The sequence below is a fragment of the Amblyomma americanum genome, chromosome 2, assembly GCF_052857255.1.
Source record: "Amblyomma americanum isolate KBUSLIRL-KWMA chromosome 2, ASM5285725v1, whole genome shotgun sequence".
NCBI classification, from domain to species: Eukaryota; Metazoa; Arthropoda; class Arachnida; order Ixodida; family Ixodidae; genus Amblyomma; species Amblyomma americanum.
The window spans coordinates 133,845,371-133,866,169 of record NC_135498.1 but is presented as its reverse complement, the minus strand read 5'-3'; the positions used below and the strand labels follow the sequence as shown (position 1 = coordinate 133,866,169).

The 20,799-nt window shown below is 46.0% G+C and overlaps 1 protein-coding gene across 1 annotated transcript in view; it reads right to left on the bottom strand.

The window, feature by feature from the left end:
- Nucleotides 1-378: 378 nt before the first annotated feature.
- Nucleotides 379-20,799, bottom strand: part of LOC144121824 (chymotrypsinogen A-like) — a 40,092-nt gene continuing 19,671 nt past the window's right edge. Inside the window, exons 5-6 of the mRNA XM_077655236.1 lie at nt 11,329-11,468; nt 379-644 (exon numbers count right to left, since the gene is read on the bottom strand). Of these exons, the coding sequence (XP_077511362.1) occupies nt 441-644; nt 11,329-11,468 (344 nt within the window). The 3' untranslated portion in view covers nt 379-440. The remainder of the gene's footprint in view (nt 645-11,328; nt 11,469-20,799) is intronic.

Sequence of the window (20,799 nt, the reverse complement as noted above, 5' to 3'; positions counted from 1 at the left end):
ATATTCTCTCCTCGGGAGGCGTCTCAGAGCCCCTTTAAGACTCAGAGGACTGCTTACATTGCGGATCGTTTAGGCCACAGCAGATGTTGCAAAGGTAGTCGCAGCTTCATTGCTACTATAATGGCGCACAAAATTTCCTATCTCTCTGTCCAGTTTGCGTACCGCATCTAATATCTGCGCTCAATCATTTGCTTTTATGCTGAGGCAATAACATTTATCTACGGTGTGCGCTTCGGCCGGAAAGTACGATGAGAAGCTGTATGCTTCTTGTCAGCGCTCGCTTTAAAAAATCTTAATCGCAATATTTTCGCTCTAAAATTATTGCGTTGGAAAATACAGGTCAAGTTTTAATGCTTAAAGGAATCGAATAAAAGCAGATAGGGCTGCCACTGGGCACAGCTGCGGGCTGTTATTTTATTGGCATTGAACATTATTGGCTCTCAGAGAATTTTGCAGACGCTGTACTTTTGGGCTTCATTCTTGGCCTCGAGGTAGGGCAGGATGAAAGTGTCGATCTGATGCGATACCTTGGTGAAGAGCAACGGGTCATCCGGATTGGCACATTCGACGGGCCCACCCGACACCACTCCTTCTAAGAACCAGGCGGAGCCGGAATTCCACACCAGGGGGCCGCCGCTGTCTCCCTGCAGGTATTTCGCGCGCGAGCCCAACGACACATTGAAAGGCCGTGCGAAGGAAGGGGGTAAGAGCATCGAACAACTTGTTCTTTTAACGTTCAGCATGAAGCCTCTTCAAATGCAGTATACTTATACTACAGTTATCTGTTAAAAAATGAGACCAACTGTGAGCATATCGTTAATCAGTTGCATCAAATTTTTTACCATTCGATGAAATTTAAAAACATTACCTTACAATCAAAATATGGAATCTTTTTTTCTCAGGCAACTTTTCTTATGGCTTGTTACTTCTTGGAACCACGCATTATCGGTGTGGGTGCGAAGCAATCATCGAAGCAATACCCCTCTTTTTTCTTTATTGTGTGGTGAAAAACCAGGCAGATTTTTAGTTTCAGGTACACTCATTATATTTTACGCAGATACATTCCATCCTTTTTTTAGAGCGAGCACGACATCCCACGTATAATTAATGCTCTATAAACTGAAATGTCTGACCATTCAACGCAAATACAAGCAGTCTTTCGAACAAAGAGAGGCTAGTATTACCTGCCGTGAATACAGCGGCTGTTTAAAAAGTTTATATTCCTGCAGGTACTCTTATTCTATCCCTCAATTTTTTCCTTCTTTTTACTTGCCTTTGCTGCCTTCTTCCCCGGAAGAGAGCTTCTTCAGCACTTATATGATTTGATAGCAAATACATGAATATTCTACTTAGCGTCGCCCTACGCGAAGAACGCATTAAAGTTCATGAGCTCCCAGCATCAGCTTCTACCCTTTCCACTATGAATGGCCGTCGCCCATTGCGCTGGCGCATTCGAGAGCGCGTCACTTTACCTATTTTCCGAACGTTCGGGAACCAACCGCCAAGAACACTCTACATACGCGTGCTCCTCCGAACCATCTGTTGAGCGCCCGCTCTTCAATTGGCCGACTCCTCTCCTCCTCTCCTTGACTCCGCCCACCTGCGATGGGAGCGTGGTCTCACCCTGGTCCTGGCTCCACCCAGCTGCGCTCGCTAATCCCTCTCCCGACTAAGCTGCACCTGTGCTTGACGCTTGTTCTTCCCTTCTCTAGGCCTTCTCCACATCGCTGCGCCCGTGTTACCACGCCTTGTCCCATGAAATTCCCCCCTCCCCTCCCCCCCACATCCCCTCCCTCCCTCCCCTGGTCTGCCCAAAGGGCCAACAAACGTCGGGACCAGTATCCCCCTCCCCCCCCCCCCCCCTTTTTTAGCAACAACCACCACCACCATCCCATGAAAACCTCGACCGAGAGGACCGAGAAGAGCTTCGCTGTTAAAATGCAGGTTTTTGTGCTTTCCCCCAACCAGTCATCAGTTAGCCTATCTATTAAGCAATGATAGCCTATCCAATAGCCTGTCAATTAAGCAAATGTGTACCGTTTTACCGTTACCAGACTACCGGGGGCCCGCGCTCTATCTGTGCGCATGCTCAAATCGTCTTTAGGGCGTCAGATAGCGCCAGGTACCCGGCATCTGCGCGGATGCCTTCCAAATTGATAGCAATCATCACGTGTGCACTGGTCGTGGGCCGGCTGCCGGTGCCCCGGTACACCAGTAACGGTAACACACTACATGTTATGCTAAGTATGTATATTGTTCGCTGTGGCGATGCTACACGTGCTCATTTCTCGTTCTCATCTTTATAACAGGACTTCCTGCAATGCGAGACTGAGTTTGCGTCCATCAGAATTCAAAATGTCACCCTAACACACCATCGGTTTCCTGTTTCTGCACCACATTTTCCAATGAAATGCATGTTCACTTCCTGATTTCTCTTAGTGTGTCGTTAGCATTACCTTGCTTACGAGTACACGCAGAACTCAGCCCGTCTCTGGGCAGTGCCCGTCTCTGTACAACTTCATAACTCCTTAATCCTCGTTCTCTTTGATCATCTATCTACTGGGTTTTATTTTTCTAATTTATTGTTTTTAGTTGCTTTACTAACTCTAGGCAAGTGCTAGTGGCTTGCAACTCTGCATACTTTACTTTTCTTCTGAGCGATACCTGTTAGCTGATACTAGTGCCCGGCCAAGTGCAATCGTTTACCTCGTTAATATTACGTAATGGTCGGCAGCACTGCGAACTATTTAATCTAGCTTATCTTCTAACACTTCCAGTACCTCGCCACATACTGTAAACGAACGGTTGTGAACTGCTCTGATTGCAGAACATTGATTTTTCTATAAAAATGAAACTTGGTTTTTGGGGAAATGAAATGACGCAGTATCTGTCTCACATCTAGGCGGACACCTGAACCGCGTCGTAAGGGAAGGGATTTTACGTACGTTTAAGAGCGTGAGCTCTTATTATTTACTCTTATTACTGGAAACATTGTTCAGAGAGAGGTAGGAAGGTGGCTAATAAGAAAATAATATCCTATGGCAAAGCTAACTTCGATGGAATGAATGCTGAACTATCTCTCTTTGCTGGCGTTTTTCTTACTAACTTTTCGTCCCGTACAGTTGAAGAAAACTGGATTGCGTTCAAAAATGTGTTCTCCGCCCTTGTTGATAAGTACATACCCACCATAACAATTAAGAGTAACAGTTCTGCACCATGGTTTAACAAGCAACTTCAACGCTTAAACAACAAAAAAGTGAATATACAGACAAGCCGTCAAGAGCAATCATACATCATCGTGGCTTAAATACAAGCAGTGCGACAAAGAATACCAGACCATACTTAAATCCTCTCGTCGACACTTTTTTAACCATGACCTAGCATCTATGCCGACTAACAACGCTCGAAAGTTTTGGCAAGTAATAAACCACAGCAGTCATCCTGAAATTACGCCTACTGATCACACAGGCGCCACTGTTCCTGAGTCAGAGAGCGCACAGATATTAAACAATGTAATTTCATCTGTGTTCACCCGCGAGGACATCTCTCTATGCCCAAACATAGGTACACTTTCAGATATGATTATGGAACCGATTACTATCAGCGAGTCCGGTATCATATGACAACTTAATAATCGCAAAATATCGTCTGCATCTGACCACGTTGGCTTCAACAAGTTGTTAAAAGGCACATAACAAAGCAATTCGGTAATCTTATGCGCACTTTTTTCACAGTCATTGTCATCCGCCCGGATTCCTCATGATCGGCGCACAGTTAAGGTTATACCAATTTTTAAATCTGGAGATCGCACATCCCCTCTTAACTACCGACCCAATTCATTAACTAGTACCATCTGTAAACTATGGAGCACATCATACATTCTCAAATCATAACATACCTAGAAGAGCATAACATTATCTTCAAATACCAGCACGGCTTTCGCAAGGGATATTCAATGCGATCGGTAATTAGTGGGATTTCCAAAGACTTGCTATCCTGTATTGACGTCGCCGACCAGGTGGATGCCATATTCGTGGATTTTTCCAAAGCTTTTGACCGCGCTCCTCACCACAGGCTACTAACAAAACTAAAACATCTTTACATTGACACACAAGTCATTTTATGGAAAATAGATGTTTTGTCATTCCGAACACAGTTCACAAAATTAAACCATTGCAATTCCTCTTTTATTCCAGTCACGTCCGGCATTCCACATGGAAGCGTGCTTGGTCCATTGCTTTTTATAATATATATAAATGATTTGCCTAACTGCGTCTCTTCTCGTGTAAGACTGTTCGCCGATGACTGTGCTATTAACCGTAAAATTACTACTGAAATTGACGAAGTCCAACAAGCGTTGCAATCAGACCTAAACGCGATTAATGTGTGGTGTTCTGACTGGCAAATGACCCTAAACCATACCAAAACTAAGTGCATGTCATTTACACGTTACTATTCCTGCATTATAACCTCATATCTTATAGATAACAATATTGTCGAGCTTACTACCACATATAAATACCTAGGAGTAAATTTTCAAACTGCCGCCGCGGTGGCTAAGTGGTTAAAGCGCTCGGCTGCCGGCCCAAAAGACGCGGGTTTGATTCCGGCCGCGGCGGTCGAATTTCAATGGAGACGAACTTCTTGAGGCCGGTGTACTGTGCGATGTGGGTGCACGTTAAAGAACCCCAGGTGGTCGAAATTTCCGGAGACCTTCACTACGGCGTCTCTCATAGCCTGAGTCGCTTCGGGACGTTAAACCTCCATAAGCGAAACGAAATTTTCAAACTGATCTAACATGGCATCATCCCATCAACGTTACTCATGCAACTGCTAATCGCTCACTCTTAACACAGACGAAGTCAAGAACCCTCACACTTAAAAAAGCTCGCATGCACGACCTTAATCAGACCTAAATTGAATATGCATGTGCAATCTGGGACCCCAGCCAAGATTACATCATACGTAACGTTGAATCCCTGCGAAGCCGTACTGTTCGCTTCATTGTTTCGGACTATTCCCCGTACACCAGTGTTAGATCTTTAAAAAAATTTTGCCGGATTAGATCCACTATCACTACGACCAACACACCCTCGACCATCTCTCTTTCACGAGCTTTATCACCACGACGTTTTGCATGACGACTTCTTTCAGCCACCTTGTCTCATCTTCTCTCGCCGTGATCATCCTTACAAAGTCAGTTGCCCAGTCTGTCACTCATCACGTTACGCCCAATCATTCATACCTAGAGCCATACGTGACTGGAATAACCTATGATCAAATATTGCTACCGAAGTTCACCCTGAAAAATTTCACAAAATGCTGCATACTCACATCAGAATGTGACGTAACTGTGCACCACTTTACTTTGATAAAGTTCGTACTCCTTCTTTTGTGCTCTCTCGAATACCACTACCTTCTTCCAAATGTTTCTTTTCCATTCTTTTATTTTTTCTTTTTTGCGTTGATTTTTTATTCTTAATCCCAGCGGTTTGAATATTTACGCTTTCTATTTGCGCTATAGTGTTATTATTGTTTATTACTGTACTTCAAAATGATGCCTGTATTTTTTTCTCTCTCTTCTGTTTCGTGCAAAGTTTTGTCAAAGTGCTTCGTGCGTCCCCCCTATGTAATGCCCTCCCCGGAGGACCTTTGGGGTATTTAAATAAATAAATAAATAAATAAATCCTCATGGACGCGTCTGTCTGCAGTGAAGGTCGCATTGACCAAAACTGTTACTACGGGACCACCCTGTATTGAATCGCAAAAGTGGGCACGTAGCACCTGATTGATGACTCTACTTTCGATCCTTTATAAAGGGCGTTTCAAGGAAGGCTCTAAGTAATTTTTAAGATAGGCTTTTTGTGTGTAAAAATATGGGTTTATCAGCATAGTGTTACCAGTGTTGTCGGACAGCAGAAAACTGGTAAATGTTTTTAACCAGTAAGATGTTTAACCAATTTTTAATAATTTGCTTTTTAATTATTGGTGTTGAGCGCCTAGTTACAATTAGAGATTTGTTGCCGGTCATTAGTAATAGCCACATCAATTTTTAGAATTTAAAGAATGCGATTACCTTTCGCGCTGTGGCTCGACAAAATTTGGCTCTTGTACTAGTTACATGCAATGGAAAGGTTGCTTTGCCTGCATGGTTTTCGAAAGCGCGTGCATTTTGTCCAGCCACAGCGCCGAGCATAATAGCCTTTTCAAAATTCTAAAAACTGATATGGCTATTACTAACCACCAGGGACAAATATGTTTGTAACCAGTTGCCTTGCTGTGATATTTATTAACTTATTTATCAGAAATTAGTTAACTAGCTTGCTACTTAAGATAAATCACCAGTTTCTCGGTGTCCGCAAACACTGGTAATACTGGGCCGCAGAAGACATTTTTTACTTCCAAAAGCCTTTTTTCTTAATTCTTGGGTTTGGACCCGACCCCGGCGGCTGCGTTTTTATGGAAGAAAAACGCTAAGGCGCCTGTGTGCTGTGCAATGTCAGTGACGTTAAAGATCCCCAGGTGGTCGAAATTATTCCGCAGCCCTCCACTACGGCACCTCTTCTTCCTTTCTTCTTTCACTCCCTCCTTTATCCCTTCCCTTACGGCGCGGTTCAGGTGTCCAACGATATATGAGACAGATACTGCGCCATTTCCTTTGCCCAAAAAAACAATTATTTTAAAATTGCTTAGATTTCTCTGAACCGCGCTGTATATGTGCCAGTATAGCGGCCATCGAAGTGGGACCCCCGGTACCACCATTTTCATAAAATTCGGGGGCCACACGTTTGCTGCAGATTGTTCGAAGCGGTGTCAAATGATCTAGTATGTTCTTGAGGATAAAATAACTTATCGAGATGAAGCCCAAATGCGCGTTGGATTCGCACCGGCGACCATTCAGCCCCAAAACCATGCATTCCGAACACCTTCAGGCGGCCATTACGGCAGAACCGTTTGTAGTAGTAGTAGCAGTAGTAGTAATAGTGTTTTTATTTGGCCATATAATACAATATGCCCTCGAGGTGAGGCAAAAGGAGGAAGACGAGGCAAACCTTCTGACAAGGCCTACACCCCGAATAATACATGGAACAGTGGCCGCATGGTAAAAAAAAGACACTTTCAAAACAAGCAACAAAAGTTATACGATAGAAATATCAAACACTGCAAAAACGATGCAAGGATAATAAACAGCATTTGGCAGAAAACACGATATGCATACACGGCAGTAAATGAAGCAACGCAAAAGACAAAATATACAAAGTTAGCTGAATTTAAAGAGGAAAAAGAATCTTCAGTTTTTTCTTAAAAGCAGATACACTATGACTTTCTACGGCGATTTTTATTAGAGACCGATAAGCATTACACAATGTTACAATTTGGTTATCTATAGTTTGTTTTCCATAGTTTGTTCTAGGTCTTTCAGAGGATAAGGCGACCGCACGTAAACAATGCGTAACATTTCTTGAATTATAAGCATTTTGGAAAGGCCTGAAATTATGTTTTACTTTATAAAAAATGTGAACAGCCAAACTCACATTGTAGGAATGAAAGAAATTGCGAACATGAAATGTTTCAAAAAGATTATGTTCGACAACTGGGCTTGAACATAATGAGCGTAGAGCTCTTTTCTGAAGAGAAAGCAATTTATACGAATCAGTTTTGTGGCAAGTTCCCCACACCAGGTTGCAGTATACAAGATTGGAATGAACAAGGGCAAAGTATAATTGTCTTCTAACCTGTAGTGGAAGCAGATGCTTAATACGATAGATAACACAAATAGACCACGCCATTTTTAGTCTAATGCAGTTTACATGATCCGTCCACCCCATATCCCTGCGAAAATACACACCTAGAAAGCGGCAACTATAAACTTGCTCGATGTTCAAGTCATTAAAAGCTAGTTTGACGCGATGATCTAAAGGTTTGCTTTTAGGATGAAAGAGCATAAACTTTGTTTTGATGACGTTTAGCTGAAGTTGATTAACAGAGAGCCAAACCGCTAACTCGTTAAGCCAGGCATTAGATTGCCGTTGAAGTACTTGAAGATTGGAGCCAGAAAAAAAGACATTAGTATCATCGGCATATCTATTAATATTAGTAGTTAATGGAATGTTGACAATGTCATTAATGTATAAAATAAATAAAAGTGGTCCTAACATTGAACCCTAAGGGACACCGACATTTATAGTGCCAAAAGTAGATTTTGCATCTTGAATCTGAGTGTACTGGATACGTGCAGTTAGATAACTCTCCAAAAGTGCATTGCAACTCCACGGATCCCATAAGTCTCTAATTTATGAAGTAGTATTGAATGCTTCACAGAATCGAAGGCTTTGCACAAATCAAGAAAAATACCAACAGAAAAAAGCCCATTCTCAAAATTGTTAATTATAGAGTTTTTAATATCTAACAGAGCTGATTGAGTTGATTTACCGGCCTGAAAACCGTACTGTTTTTGGGACAGATTAGATGCTTAGTTTGTAAGAAGTTATTTATTCGCCTGAAGAGAACACGCTCAGCTAATTTTGAAAATAGAGGCAATACCGAAATGGGACGATAATTGTTTGGGTCATTTTTGTTGCCACCTTTGAATATCACGACAACACGTGCGACTTTTAATTTGCTAGGGAATACACCAGAGAGCAGCATTCTATTACTAATATGCGTAAGGGGACCAGCGATAATATTAACTGCACATTTGATAGTGTTTCTCGCAGGGGTTTCCGGGTGGTGTCAAACGATTCGTGTGTTGTGATGCGCACGTTTATAAAATTTGTTTACTGATATAACGAGGTAATACACCGGATATAGTGAAGGCGGCTGTAAGTTTCAATAGCAGTGCAAAATCTATGAGGTAAATGGCGCTGCTTCTCTCTTAGAAGGGATTACGAGTTGGTCACGATGTTTCATAACTACAGCGCCGCAAACGGGACATAGAAGGACACATGCAGGGACACAAGACAGTGTTGTGTTGTGTCCCTGCTTGCGTCCTTCTATGTCCCGCTCGCCGCACTGTAGTCCTGTAATTAGAAGGGATGTTCCGGAAAGGAAACATGCGCGGATGTTTGGATTTGGTCTTCACCACGTTAGCTGAGCACACCGACGTAACCACTTGACTCTCCTGTAGCTAACGCTCTGAAGTCGAACACTGAGGCAGTGTTGGCGGTGTTTTTCCCACATACATTGGATAAAATTTTCACTGCGCGAAGTAATTAGCCTCGTTCTGTATTTACGTAGATGGGTTATACCATGATGAAATGGAAGAAGCTTCAGTATCTCTCTTTTCAGGCGAAATACTTTCTTGGCTCAAAGCGGTGTGGACGGAGTTTTTGAAAGTGTGGCGTTGACGGAAGTTGCACACAGAGGCTGTCCGCAAAACTATCCGCACTTGTATGGTAATTAAACTAATAAGAGAAGCAAATTTGGGAATAAGTGGGAATCGAACCCGGGCCGCCGGCGTGTAAGACAGGGGTGCTGCCACTCCGGTTCGACACTGCGAAGTTCGCAAATGATAGACGCGCGTCTAGTGATTACACAGTTCTTAACAACGTATCTTCGAGATATATACTCAGGCCTACATCAGTAATTATGAGCATATTAATTGCAGATGTCACATTCAAGGGAGTAACAAATTTTCTCGTTTTGAAAAATTATTTTTTGAGGAGGGGAAATGACACAGTAACTGTTACATATCTCTATAGACACACAAACCGCGCCATAAGGGAAGGGTTAAACGAGTGGGTGAATGCATAAAAGAAGAAAGAGGTGGCATAGTGGAGGTCTCCGGAATAATTTCGGCCACTTGGGGATCTTTAACCTTCACTGACATCGCACAGCACACGGGCGCTTTTTGCGTTTTTCCTCCATCGAAATGCGGCCGCCTGGTCAGGTTTGAACCCGGGTGCTCCGGATCAGTAGACGAACGCCGTAACCACTGAGCCACTGCGGCGGGTACCCTCCGTTTGCGGTAAATTACCGCCTTGCTTGGAGTGACGTCAAATGAGTTTTAGTTTCTTTTTATACTACCTATGACAGTTCTGATGGGTGTTGTCGCATTCATTGTGTCAGATAATATCTTTACTAAACTCAAGATGGTTATTTCTACCTTATATATTTGTGCGTCATGCGCGGCCTAATAATGCTGGATCTGAGTCGGTGAATCAACATAATGTATTTTTCCCTTTCTTACCTGTTCCAAACTGCTGGCAGAATATTTTTGGGTTAATTCATATATATCGCTGCATTTTTTTTCTCAGCAACTGCCTGAGCAAAAATGTTTGAGGGGGGGGGGGGGGGGCCACGGAGGTGGTGTGAGTGTATCAGGAATACGTATTTCTGCTGTCGCGTTACGTATATAGAATAGTATTTTGTTACCACTTTTCCGCGTTTATGTTGTTCTTGAGCCTGTGAGTCATTTTGCAGAGATTTACAACATTGAAAGAAAAATGGCTGTGGTTTAGGCTCTGGTTAAACCTGGAGTGACGCGATAGCTTCAGTTAACCGAGTGGAGCTCACTCAGTCGAATTGCAAAGTCAGTCTTTCGCCTCTGCGTTTCGCTGGGCGTTCCTTCTTCACCTTCGTCCCTGTACGTGGATTCATTCTCTCCTCCCTCCTCCTCTCAACTCCTCCCCCACTTGCCGCGCCGATGTCAGCTGACACGGTGGCCACGGCGCCGTCACGCTGAAGGCTCGAAATGCTAGCGTATTGTAGGCGCACGGTGCGCACACCAGCTGCGTGCTCTGATGTCATTCCGCGCATGGACACCACCGACGAGGCGGGCGGCGTCTGCTCCGTCGTCGGCGCAGCAGTGAGGCGCGCGGCGCGCACACCAGCTTCGGGCTATGACGTCACTCCGCGCATGCGCACAGCTGACGGAGCGGTGGTGCCATGCCTCAGCGCGAAGCCACGCTGACCTCGCGAAGTGGCTGGCGTAGTGTAGCTATCGCTACAAAAACTAACAAAATATATTTGCGCCCTTCTGCACAAACGTAGTTAGTGGATGTTGCACTTATTTTTTTAATATTATTTGTAGGTTTTCCTTACTTTCTCAATTTTAGGGTAACATAGGAACACACATCTGGGCATGAATGAGAACGGGCTTGTCATCATGAAGCATTGTTCGCCTGGCGCCTTCGACTGCTCACTGAATGTTATACCGGTCTCAATTGCGACGCGAGCATGTAAAATTACGTATTTTGCACAAAATCATGCACCACGGTAGTGTATACTAGTTCTGAAGTAAGCGCTGCTCGCGCTTCATTACGGCGTGGCAGTGCATACATGCCATTTGCACTCAAAGCCTTTATGGCATCGCTCTACAAAGTTCACCTTGCAGGAAGAACCGAAGTCATGGCCGGCACACAGAACGCTGTCGGGGACTCCAGACCCGTAATCATCGTTGCATGTCTTGTTTGACATCGTCCTGGTGCGCAGCTGCTTCAGACGCGGAGCCAGATCTTCGCTGCCCGCTTACGTAAAAGAAAAGACAGAAAAACGCTTTGAGGAGATTGCGAATGCTTCTTGGAGGTCGTAGATTTAAATATCGATGAGCGGCGAGCATAGCTCTGTAAAAATGGGTGACTGTGCCTTAAACTTTCCTGGTTTTATGAGCACCGCTTTCATTGCATGTTAGCTCGTAGAAGTGAAAGCAAATTTCGCAATTTTTTTGCGAATGCATCAATTTTTTTCTAGTTTTAACAAAAATGCCTAATATTGCTTCAATTTTCATTCAGCTTACCAAGGATTATAGCTCACGTGGATTTACTAACCTTTTCAATTGAAGCTAGACAGGCCAAATTCGAAAGTTCTACAGGTGCCCTCTCGTCATATTAGAAAGCGCCAAAATCAAAACTAAACCCAACGAGACAACCTGTGGCAACCGAACAGGCTTCCAAGACAGGTCTCCACGTCCATACAATAATAAACTAGCACACTGGCTTCCATTTCACAGACAGAGTCGTTGATATCAAGATATGACTGAAGCATGAAAACAAACTCGCCAAAAAAGATGATTTGTTTGCACAGACCAGATAAGACAAATTATGAAGAAGCTGGTTCTCATTTCCCTCGATGTCACTCACTTTTCAGGCAAATTTGGCTACTGAGCGATATGGGATACATTTGCTTTGCTATCGCATGGGATGGAGAATTCCCTAGTGAATCCAAGGAAAGATTCTGCCAGTTATAAATATAGTTCTTCCTTTTCGGTAATAAAAGTTAACAGTTTGACAGGCAATTTGAATTTTTTTGTTGCTTTTGCAAAATGTTGTTCCATCTGCATGTCACAACTGCAGGAAAGTTTAAGATGTCGTATTTATCGACAAAAGCAATAATGCCGCGGGGATTGCTCTGGCCAAAGCTGATGCGCGTGAAGGCCATTAGCTCTCGGCGGATAAGCGGAGCGTGTAAGGAGTTTGAGAAAGTAGACAGTTTTAGTTGACCGGAGCGGCGCCCGTCTCCGCTCAGACAGCTAAGCGGGAATACAACTGCGCATGCGCAACCCGCTTGGAGCGCACCTCTCGTTACGCTCGCTGACGACGCTAGCGGAGCGAGACTAACGAGACGGCCTCCGGCAGCGGAGCAAGATGGCTGCCTTCAACAAGGCAAGCACGCAGAGTTCGTCGTCGACTATTTTGCCCAGCGGTGTTAATTTGGCTTTGGCATCGTCTTTGTAGATGAAACAAATGTAGAAGACGTACGTACATACGTACACTGGCTCGTGAAATCAACACCAACGTCGGGAAAAACTAGTACAACCTTGGCTAGAGCTGCTGTTGGCTTGCTTTGGAAATCGAAAAGACCCGATCTGTCGAAGTACATCAATATATGTTGAAAACATTTCTGCTGCCTAAATTTCTTTAAACTGCGTACAAAATGGTACATAAAGGGTATGTTTTACAGTATGAAAAGAAATGATGACCCTTTTAGTTTATCAGATGTAGAGCTTCCAGTTTAGTTGCACAGAGGGCGCTACGAGAGCCCTCCTCCGCTAAGAGAAATTCGTTTCACGCGAAACTAAAAATGATTTCAGTGTCAGCTCTCCGCTGCCGCTTACCGTGCTACCATGAGCGGAGCGGGACCGTCTCTCCGGTCAACTAGAACTGTCTAGTAAGGCCGATTCACACGACGGTCCGTTCGCCCAAGGCCCGCGCAACACGTGTTCATGCGCCACTAAAAGCTGGCCTGCGATCCGATGACATCAAGCGGATGCGACGGGCCAAAAGAGCAGACGACGCGCTGGGTGTACCAGTGTTGCTAGAATAGAGAGTTTTAGTTTCACGTACGTAGAGGCTTCACGTACGCAGAGCACTTACGGGTGACCAGTGCGCATGCACAAAACGCAAAGGGTATGCGCGAGTCTGACGTACGTACGTGAGTTTCGGATTTTTACGTTGCGGTCTTTGCGTTGCTTGCGTACTTAACGTTGAGCAACATGGCTGTGCCCTGCCCGCCGCTTCACAGCGATTACAGCTTCGTCGCTAATCCCTCGACGCGATATCGTGTTCTGAACTGTTGTATACGCCTTCGATTTGCCCATTCTTACCCTCGCATAAAGTTTCAATCGACAAATAGCTTTTGTTTTTCAGATATAAGGGCGATTTCCCAGCTGTTAAGCCTAACGAAGCAGCGCTCCGACGCAGTCCGACTGGCTTGACCTTGACTCGTCTTGTCTTAGAGTGGCTATAGCAGTCTTTTCATCTCTCAGTAGATAGCGCTACGAAGAACGCGCTGCGTCTGTCGCTTACGTGCAAATAAAGGGTTTGAAACGACATCCGCGTATGCTACGTAGACTTCTCACGTTTGCGTACGTGAACTCTGTAGGTACGTGAAACTAAAGCTCTCTATTATTTTAAAGTGTTTGGCAACGCTGGTCAAACTGTTTTTTCCTCCCTACCCATGAGTGCGATTGAATGGTGCAGGTAAGGCCCTTTGTCCAATTCCTCAATGGCCTGGGTTGTCTTGCTAGCCACGCCGATCGATTTGTCATGGTAGCGAGCGCAGTTGAGCTTGTCAAAACAGCGCGCCAGCTCAACGTCACTCAGAAAAATTCGGCAGCCGAAATAATGGCAAGAGCGGTGGTTGCCTGAGCTAGCGCGCGCATCTTCGCGGGCCGCCGCTAGATCCCGTGAGGAGAGAGGCACTTGAACTTCCTTGGTTGTCTAGTCCGCGGGTAGAAAGAACGCCTCTCTGCTTGGTGACGCATGAACACGTGATGCGCGGACCGCGGGCGAACAGTCCGTCGTGTGAATTGGCCAAGTGAGTCTTGGCGTATGCGCTGACGACCATTCTTAGCAATGGAAAAGTAAGAGCACGCTATACTTTCTCCTGGGCAGCGGAAAGGGCGTTTGTTCGGAAAGCTCTTTGCAGCATCTCTTTATTTGGGATGCACGAACTGGTTTGCAGTTTGTTACCATATATACGCAAGCGTCCACGGCACCGGTTACTCGAATTTCCCTGCTTCCATTGAGCCTGCGCTCATCGGTCACTTACACTGCATTAAAGGGACACTGAGGAGAAATTGAAGTTGGCTTGTATCGATAGGCTACCAGCTCCTGGTCACAAAAACGCCGCTCTTACTGAAAACAAAGCTCTTCTAAGGAAGAAAATAGCAAGAACCAAAATACAGGTATCGCCACCACAGGCCAATCTCGCAAGTACCAGCGTGGTGACGCCATAGGACAAGAGACGCCACCTTGTAGGAATTTTCCATCCTATTTGGACCGCGAATCTCTGAGGCTGGCAGAGGTAGGTTGCGCAGATCAATATTGAAGTAAGTTTTGTTTTAAAACCAATAGTGCATTTTTATCACTCAAGGAAGGAAGGCAAAAGACAACCTGAATGTTGGAAGCAAATTGGATTGGAAAACATTTAATTCGTCAGAAAAGGCAGAATGCAGACGATCCGTGCTAGGTAGCTATGTTCGAAGCAAAGAAAAAGGATGCTTGGCGGCGCCACAGGCGGCCAGGAGAGAGTCGATTTGTTATGGCTCTTCGCGTCTATGAGCGTTGCGTCCCCCTTGTTTTTGTTTTTGACGCGCTTCGATTTGCAAGCGCCGAACAGCAGAAGAACTCCAAGTGCCGCTTCAAGTGCTAGTTAACCTTTGAAGGAGCCTGTTAAGGCTTGTCAGATGATCGCCACGGTCGATGAAAAGCTATGATGGCACGATGGTCGGTGATCGTACAAGGCAGCACTTGTGTATTCGCACGCTTGCCCGGCGAAACATTCCCGGCTGTGCCAGTCAACTTCAAACTACTTAACGGAAATCGTTTATTAGGGACGGGAGACAAGGTACAAGGCAGTGCAGAAAAATTGCTGATGGCCTACCTCTGTTAGGCCAGGATATTCCTAGCAAAAGTGCGGAGATTTCTGCATCAGAAGAGTACATTCACTACATGCGCCTTTATTGACGGCTGTAACTTGAGCCGTCGTGGCGGAGCGGCAGCGTATCCGCCTTAAACGCCGAAGGCCCTGGTTCGATTCCGATCCTCGGCACCGGACTTCTTTTATTTAGTGAGTGGGCGGGGAGTTTCAGTGGCTCCCATGGATGCCGCCGCTGAATATGTTGGTTAGCGGTTACGCGCAGGATCTGTTAAGGGAGTTTATGCTGCGGCGAGGCGCGCGCGCGCGCGCCCTGCACGGCGAAGTCACGGCGGTCAAAGCGAGACCCTCTATACTCCAATTGCGCTTGACCGCCGACGCGTTCGGCGGCTTCGGCGCACTCTAACCGCATTGGCGGGGAGATTGAAGCATGTATCTATTTCGCGCCGAGGGCGCCAGCCGCCGCCGGCCCGGCCAGACTGATTTGGATCCGCGGCGAGGTGCGCGTTATATTCAATACCTGCGGCACTTCGGCGGAGCTGTTCTTTTCGAGCTCGGCTGTTTTAATCCTTACACAGTACATATCTGAAGGTACATGCATGTTGGCGAGAGAGCCAGATCCAGTGGACCCGTTGGATCTAGCGGAAGCCGTTGAAGCCTCGTGCGCCGGCTTTGGTTTTAAGCCGCCGACTTTAAACGTGACCGCCGTCGAGCACCCATTTGTTTTTTGTGGCAAAAAAATGAATACATAACTTCGCCCTTGCAACAGTGAAAGACCTCGACGCTGCCTGCTGCGCCGTGCAACCGCTCCGTTCAAGGAATCACAATCCGTTGGCCCCAAAGCCCCGGCCAGCCTCCGATGGGCGCAACGCACCCCTCGCGACTCCCCGCACTGGGGTTATGATATTTAGTTTGCAACGGCTGCTCTCTGAGGACGGGGGAAACCACCCGCCGGCGCCTAACCTAACCGTGCTCCCTCAAAAGCATCGCACGCTCTGTGGGGCTGAGGTCGCTGAAATGCAGGCCAGAGTTTTTGCGTAACTACGTCGTTCTGTTCGGGAACGGGATCCATCGTAACGCTGGCAAGACGCCTGTGCAAACGTAAATGAAGCGACGGTGGCGACCCCCGATAGATGCCTTCAACGTGCGGCGGCGGTAGCTTTCATTTCGGCAGCTGCTAGACCGCCCCGCTAGCCGCCAGAAATCACGGAGTCTCCGTTTACGTCACGTTTCACGTCACTCCGTTCTGTGTCGCCATAAGAGTTCTCCGTGTCGTCATAAGAGTTCTAGAGTTTGAATCGGAGCGGCGGGAAAAAAGCTTTTTCAACTTCGAATCCAAATTTCTTTGAAATAAATGCATCTTTCGCTCCCGGAAAGCGTCAACAAAGCCATGAAATGCCGAACTATCAGATATTGCTAACAAAAAAAATTTGATAGGGTTCTCCTCAATGTTCCTTTTACACAGGTCGTATCATAACGTCATAACTTTTTCATATTGCTTCTGCGTTTCCTGCCTTTCTGCCACCGATGCTGATGTAAGCGGGGGAAGGGTTAATCCCAAAACATTTTTGCACTTCAACAATGAACTTCCTACTTTCCAGAAAGCTCTGAATCTCATCCTCATGTGCGGCACATTTAGTGCCATCTCGGACCACTTTCGTATTATGAACGCCGTCCAGCGGTGGGAGGAGAGGTGGCGTTAGCGCTAAGCCGCCGCCGCCTGCCCGGGAAATATGAGACTACCGTCCTCGCTTCTTCAGCTTGGAAGAAGAGGAAGAAGAAAGCACCGTATAAGAGCGAGAACGAAGAGGAATGTCGATTTGGTGAGAGAAATCGAAAGAAAAAATATTGCTAGTTATACAACGCTACACCTAGCCTCTGACAAAATGTTTCAACTAATTAATAGCGCAGTTTACCGAATAATTTATCCCCCCCCCCCATTTTTAAAACCAGTCGCCGCGGTGGCTGAGTGGCTATGGCGCTCGGCTGCCGGCCCAAAAGACGATCAGTGGTTGCGTGTTGAGCACGCAGCGCAGTGACGTGGCTCAGCTACCCAGGCTGCGGGGCAGTGGCTAAGTACCTGGCGGTGTTGCGTTAGCTTGCTAAATTTCTCCTTCTTTTTGTCTGGGCCTGTTTGCTGCTGTTCTGGGGTGATTGGGTGCGGGACGAGAGCTTAATGTCGACTTCTTCTCCTGGCCAGGGGTTTTCCCCTTGGTCGGCATCTCTTCCTAAAGACCAGCTCCCACTTGATCTCTTTTTCCGCAGCGGTGTTTGGAGCATTCCAGTCGCATTAGTGCCTTCCGATGGAGGCGCTATCCGACTGAACAACCCGAAGGCAGTGCAGGCGGCCCTTCAGTCCACATCGAAGCACTTTATGCACATTACCGATGTCCGGCAGTTCGGCAGGGGTGGTGTTTTGTGCCGGTCGTCGGATAAAGACTGTATTGAAGATCTTCTAAAGTGCACGACCTTCGCCAGCCACCCGGTGAGCGCATTCATTCCGCCTCATCTAACATGTTCCAAGGGCTTGGTCCGAGGGGTCGACTCTCGATTGAGCCCTGCGGAAACGCTTGAGAACCTCTCGCCTGCGGGAGTGATTGCTGTCCATCGATGCAGCAGGCTGGTTGACGGAGTAAAAATTCCTACATAGTCCGTCATTGCCACATTTGCAGGAATGTTTTGTCCGTCAGAAATTAAGGTGTGGCCATTGGTTTTTCGAGTAGATGCCTTTAACTCTCGGCCCCTTCAGTGTAAAAACTGCTGGCGATTTGGCCACAGCGGCAAAGCCTGCAAATCGGCCTTACGCTGCTGTGCCTGGGGGGAACGTCATGGCAGAGAGGAATGTCCTGAACAGCAAGAGAAGTGTTGTTTGTGTAGCGGTGCTCATCCTGCTGATTCGCCTGACTGTCCTGCACGAGCACAAGAAGTTCAGGTGCTCGAGCTTAGAGACAAGCGCAGATGCACGCGGAGAGAGGCTTTTGCCGCAGTCAAGGAGAGAGCCTCAGCCTACTCTAGTGTGGCCGCCAAAATCCCACCCATAATGGATTCTAGTTTGTCCCAGGCTATTACAGCGGCAGTTGAGAAAGCTGTGGCAAATGCAATGGATCGCATTATGGAAACCGTGTACACGTGCATTTCGCAGGTCATAGCTGCTCAGATGACCAATCTTCTGCAGGCGTCCACCACTCCGCTCTTGTCTTCTTTGGCTTCGGAAGCTACCCCTCCTTCTGTAGTAATGGATTCCGCTCCACAGGGCCAAAAACAATGTAAGCAACAAAAGGCCTCTCAGCCCTCTCCTTCGAATAGCGTTATGGACGCATCCTCTATGGATTGTATTGATATGGAGTCTGATCTCCGCGCCCAGAAACGAAGTGGGTCTCCTCTGAATATTGCAAATCCATCTTGCCCCCAGTCAAAGACAAAGAAAAGTAACGCAAGTCAAAACGCTAAGACCAGTATTCTAGAAAAGGCAGTCGCGGCTGCGGCACTTCCGCCAAGATAGGGTTCTTAAGTGTAATCCAGTGGAATTGTCGATCAATATTCTCAGCTTCAATAGATTTATATTGCCTATGCAATCAGCTTCTACCAGATTTAGTTGCTTTACAGGAAACATGGCTAACTCCGAATTTCAATTATCATCTCAAGGATTACCATCCGTTCCGGCTTGACCGGTCATCACGAGGGGGAGGGTTGTTAGTGCTCATATCTACAAAGTTTTGCCACAGGGCATGCATTTCTTTTCAATATGCGGACAATGAATGTGAAATCCTTGCGGTTGACCTCAGTGTCCCAGGTCAACAGCCCTTTACGGTAGCTAATGCATATTTCCCGTCTGGTGTGCGTGACACTCGGCCCCTTGACTCACTCATGTCTAGTAGCCGATCTCAGGTTCTATTACTTGGCGACTTCAATTCGCACCATGTGACTTGGGGGTTTAAAACAGACAGCTTTGGTTCTAGGCAATTTGATTGGGATTCTGGCAACAACTTGATCTGCAACAATTCCGGATTGCCTACGTTTGTTCGCAGTCAATGCCGCTCTGCCTTGGATTTAACTTTTTCCTCCCCAGGAGTCTCCGTTATGTCTTGGGCGCCTTTTGACTGTGCAACAAACAGTGATCATCTACCGATTAGTTTCAAGTTTGCGTGTAAATTAACTCTTCCTGAGCGACATCAGCGCACGTTAATAAATTACAATTGCTTTAAAGGCACTCTAAAATCAGCCCTCCAAATCACTTCAGACACTCGCGCTCAGATAAGTGCCGAAAGCAAGGCTGCACATCTATGTTCAGTACTGGACCATGCAAGGCAAACGTCTGAATTTTTGGTTAAGAGAACAAAGGGTGCAATCGCGAACAATTGGGGGAATCCTGAGTGCACGCGTGCATATAGACGACGGAAAGCAGCTTGGAAGAAACTTCTCATCAATCAATGCCCAAAAAATTGGCTGGATTATAAGTATGTTGCAGCAACATTTAAGCGCACTGTCGCCCGTGCAAAGGAGGAGTATAATACAAATCATTATGATTTCCTTTCCCAATCAGGAAGTAAACGAGCTTTGTTTAATTTCATGAGGCGCAACAAGGTGATTCCTCCGACTGCCAACATTGAATCCCTCGTTCAGTCCCCTGCTGACATCGCAAAGGCCTTAGAAGATATTGCGTGTGGCCTAGAGCTTCGCTTTACATCTGCTTTACCTTCTCCTACTATATTCACATGCACCTCAAGTGATTTCACTGAGGTCTCTATGCCTGAGCTGTCGCAAATTGTTCTGCGCTTATCCCCAGCGGCTCCTGGCCCCGATAAGGTCACTTCATCTATGATCAAAATTTTGTTCAATGAATCTCCTGCAGACCTGTTGGCTCTAATTAACCATTCTATTAAAGGTCCTTGGATACCGCATGCGTGGCGTCTTGCTGAAATAGTTCCATTGCTTAAACACCAAGGGGAGGGCTTAACTTTAGACAATATACGCCCTATTTCGTTAACATCGAACCTAGTGAAATTGGTGGAAAGGGTCCTTCTCAGCCGTGTCATGTCATTCATTTCAGAAAATGCTGTATTGAATCCATGTCAAATTGGTTTCAGGCCGGGTTGTTCAATTTGGTGTGCTCATACTGACCTTGAGAGTTGTATTAAATTAGCTCGCAATAGAAAACAGTTTGCTGCGCTTGTCACCTTGGATGTCAGTAAAGCATACGACAGCGTGGAGCACTCGACTCTATTACTAAGATTACAGGAACTGAACTTCCCAAGCTATTTTGTAGCCTGGATTTCTGTTTTTTTAGAAAATAGAGAATTTTACTGCTGCCAAAATGGTGTTTCCTCAAGGAGATTTCCACAGACAAGAGGTGTTCCGCAAGGATCAGTTCTCTCACCTGTTCTTTTTAACATTTTTCTAAGCTCAATTCCATGCATTCAAAATGTGAAAACTTATGTGTACGCCGACGATATTGCATTTTTGCATCAGCAGGTGACATTC